Consider the following 4268-nt stretch of genomic DNA (forward strand, 5'->3'; position numbering starts at 1 on the left):
CATAATGTTTTATATTTTTTAACTACATGACTGTGTGTAGCAAGTTAAAATAAAATAATTATTATATAATAAATACATATTTATGATAAGCATTATTGTATATCAGATGTTAATTATTTTTAATGATTACAATTATTTACAACCTTACAAAATAAAAATAAAAATAAATATAATATTAAATAAACACAGATACTTAAAAAATTAGTTTATTTATACTTTCATTTTCTTCTAATTATAATTTGTGTCTTTATACTGGATGCTAGCTATCCTTTTTACTTCAGTATGATAAACAATGATGACTTGAATTTGTTCTAAAACAGTAAACATATGTACAAGTCTTCATAAATATTTGCAAATTACTTTTAGTTTTATTCAATACAAGAATAATATTTTTTAAATTTTAATATTCAATTATTCTATATAATATTGAAAATATATAAAATAATATGTAATCCAAAAACGTTTATGTACCTACGTAGTTTGGAAAAGACTAAAAATAATTTAAGTCATTCCTTATTGTGGTTCAACTAATCAACTATTGAGACATCTATATCTTATACTATAGGCCCCATAGGAAACAGTAAAATTACACTCATCGTACAAATTACAATCTGTACAGAAAAATGTATTGGTTGAATTGCATCTTGGATTGAATCGAAAGACGTAATATTAAAATACAATATTTTGTCACATTAGTAGTGTATGCGCTAGTAGTAATTAACACATAAATTGTGGAAACTTAAACGACTTTTAACATTTTTAAGTTTTAATAATTATTTACAATAAGTAAAATTCTAACATTATTGTAATAAACTTTCAATCATCTATAGAATTGGAAAGTGTGACAATGACGGATAAAAAAATTCAAAATGAGATGAAATTGCTAACACAAAAATACTTTTATCATGTTTAGTTACATATTTGTATAACCATAATGGTTTCTTATACATATGTGTATATTATTTGATATTGTTAACAAGCATGACCCATGTACATAACTTGTATTTTTTCTTAAAATAACTCAGTTCCAGATAATTGAGAATTTACTGTATTTTTAAGCTCAGGAGCAATTTAATTTAAATAAGTGTTATTTAAATTTCCCATATCTTTATAATAATCTTTTGAAATTAGAACTGTTAACAAAACATAGAGCTTCTAGATTGAATGGTACTATAAAACTTAAAGAGCACCCATCTAAATAGTATACATTTAAATAAAACATATTACATTATAAGAATTTCCTGTTCAAATAATGTTGAGTTTAAAATTAAATTAGAATGGTGAATAAACATTAAAGAAGGCAATAATATAGTATATATATTATTATTATAATAAATATAAATGGCCAAATTTAAGTGTTAAAAGAACTGGTAAAATATGCTATATAATACTAATGAAATTTAATAAACATATTTAAAAAAGTTATAATTATCTATTAAAGGGCAAAATAATTCAATGTTTCTATTTAATAAACTGAATAGTAAATACCAGTGGTGTAGCCAGCGGGTAGGCTTGGGCCTACTCAGTTTTTTCAAAAACGAATGTTTTATATACTGTTTTTTACATAATAAAAATATACATTGATAATCTTTATTACACTAAAATATTGGGCCTACCCAAGAAAAAGTGTCTAGCTACGACACTGGTTAATACTAAACTATAATTTATTATCAGTTATCCAGTGATATTTAAATAATACTAAACTATCATCAATTGATGAGTAACTACTATTTTTACAAGGATCATCTGAAAAGAAAATGATAATTACCTTATTTGTGGTGAGACTGAAGTAGTTGCCATCTACTGGGAGGCCAAATTATAACTGAAACCTTAGCAACAACTAGTCCTTTAGAAATTGGACCAAAACTGGTAGAATCATATGTATGGCCTTTGTGATCACCTTCAATCCAATAGTATCCTTTAGGAACAATTTTTTTTGTACCTGAAGTATTATTTTTCTTTTTTGATACTACAATGTCACCTTCCACACCAATTACACGTTTAATAATTGTTTCGTTTGGATTCCTAGGTGATACGGCCACAATAATATCACCACGCTTAACAGAATCAAATCGCACTGGAATATATGATAGAAACACAAAATCCACTGTGTTATTTGGATTAAATGTAGGTTGCATAGAAATTCCATCAACTCTGGCTACAGAACCAAACGTATCAATTACTGTGCGTCCAACAGCTACGCCAATCACAACATTTTTTATTTGACTCCAAACTCCCATTTGAATTGAAGTGATTTACTGAGTCTTAAAAAATAAAATATATAGATAATACTTAATACTTGTCAAAAATGAATAATATTGTCTAAATAATTATTTTTAAAATCACAATCAAATACAACTTACAGATAATTATTTATTTACATTATTATATTTATGTACTTACACTAATTGGCAATCATGAATTGACGATTCAAAAACAGGTCATATTATTTAATACACAGTCAGCACTTTTAAGTTCGAAATAATTTTTATTTTTTTTGGATCGGTGAATAGTTTTATGGAAATATTATTCAAGATTACAAATCATGTGTTAACTTATCAAAACTGATAAGCTAAAATCACAGATATCGACACTATCATGATATCATTACCAAATATTCAAAAGCACAGATATGTATAATAAACATATTTATATGTTTATGTTATGACGTAATGTGTTCATAAAGATATTCAATACCTGTCCTGTTGTAGCTTCTGCATTTTGTATTAAATTTGATGGTCCTGAATAAAAATAAATATACTTTATTATCATAGGTAGGTACATATTAGGATTATAATAGGCATAACTGCACAAGTGTTAAGTACCAATTTATGTTATTTATATTTATGTATACAAATAGATATTATACTCGATGACAGCTATTAAAATAATAATCAAATACTTAGGTGGGTGTTAATTGTTTTATGAACTTTTTATCAATCCTGAGTAGATTTTAAAGCCCTTAAAACGTTTAAGGTTTTGTCGATAAATTTACAAAATGTATCGATACTCCCAGCAACTGAATAGTAATCAGCAGGACTAGGATTTATATGCAACAGCATGTTTTTTTTGCGACTTCTGATTATTGATTTTGTCAGTAATGTCCACGAATCACCTCATGATGAGATAGATGGTGGTGTTTTTATTTTGCATGTTTTTGCATATTTTGGATAAAATGCATATTATTGTATATATTGAATAAAATAAATATTATTGCATACTTCGATTAAAATAATGCGAAAAATTCATGTTTTATTGTATATTTCGTATTTAATTCATTTATACTTGACAATTTAAAAATATATGTTGTCGTAGCATGTAACACTTTTGAATGTGAATTATAAATTTTATTTCTAAATTTTTTTATTTTATTTTATTTTTCAATTACATTATATAAAGAACAGACAATTTTTTTTTTGTTACTATATTTTTGTGTTTGTCTTATAAATATATTCTATCCACACTTAATTTATTCAATCAGGCTGGTTTCATAATTAAAAAAAAAAAAATAATATTTTTCTAATTTAGTAGGTAGCTTATTAATTGTTATATATTTATATGTTTATTGTAATTATCAAAACTAATGGTTCAGACAAATTTTCTTAATAAAAAAAAAAAAAAATCTTATAAAAATTTAAATGCATATTTTTGCATATTTTGGTAAATAAAAAACATATTTTACAATTTTTTATTGCATACAAATCCTAGTCCTGGTAATCAGTAACTGTAAATGTTATACAAATATACATTTGTAAACCATATACCTATTTTAATTTTTTCCCACAAGTTTTGATCTGAAATAATAAGTGAAAATAAATAAAATTATACACAATTAGGAACTAGACTTTTTAATTTAATAACAATAGCAACGTATATAATATGATCAGCTATTAAATTAACTATAAAGATATTAGTAAATACCAGTCACCAACTAAACATATTCCGTTTAAGATAGTTAAGAGAATATTGATTTTACACACCTGAAATAATTACCATGAGTTTTAAAATTAAATTTAGACAAAAGATAATATTACTTACCTATTACAAAATATGTTTACATGAGATTTTTAAAAATTAAAAAAACCTCATTTCAAATCAAAGTTATGTTAGAATATATACAATTTTTATTTTTATTTTGCTAATAAAACACTAAATTTTCATCTAACATATTTGTTAGTAGTATTATCAAAATCAGTATCAGTATTTAAAGGCTAGTATAGTTGTTATTACTTATTAGTTATTAGTAATTATTACTTAATAACCTTATA

The 4268-nt window shown here is 24.0% G+C and overlaps 1 protein-coding gene across 1 annotated transcript; it reads right to left on the bottom strand.

Annotated features, from left to right (window-relative positions):
• Positions 1-1768: 1768 nt before the first annotated feature.
• LOC114130057 (mitochondrial inner membrane protease subunit 2) lies at positions 1769-2566 on the bottom strand. The gene is made up of 2 exons (XM_027994946.2): positions 2404-2566; positions 1769-2264 (listed from the first exon to the last, which is right to left on the bottom strand). The coding sequence occupies exon 2, from the start codon at positions 2238-2240 to the stop codon at positions 1770-1772; it is 471 nt and encodes a 156-aa protein (XP_027850747.1). The 5' UTR covers positions 2241-2264; positions 2404-2566; the 3' UTR covers position 1769.
• Between the last annotated feature and the right edge of the window lie 1702 nt (positions 2567-4268).

Source organism: Aphis gossypii, chromosome X (assembly GCF_020184175.1).
Source record: "Aphis gossypii isolate Hap1 chromosome X, ASM2018417v2, whole genome shotgun sequence".
Taxonomy (NCBI): domain Eukaryota; kingdom Metazoa; phylum Arthropoda; class Insecta; order Hemiptera; family Aphididae; genus Aphis; species Aphis gossypii.

Excerpts from the sequence above, each read along its gene's own strand:
- LOC114130057 (XM_027994946.2), bottom strand. The coding sequence starts at position 2,240 with ATGGGAGTTTGGAGTCAAATAAAAAATGTTGTGATTGGCGTAGCTGTT.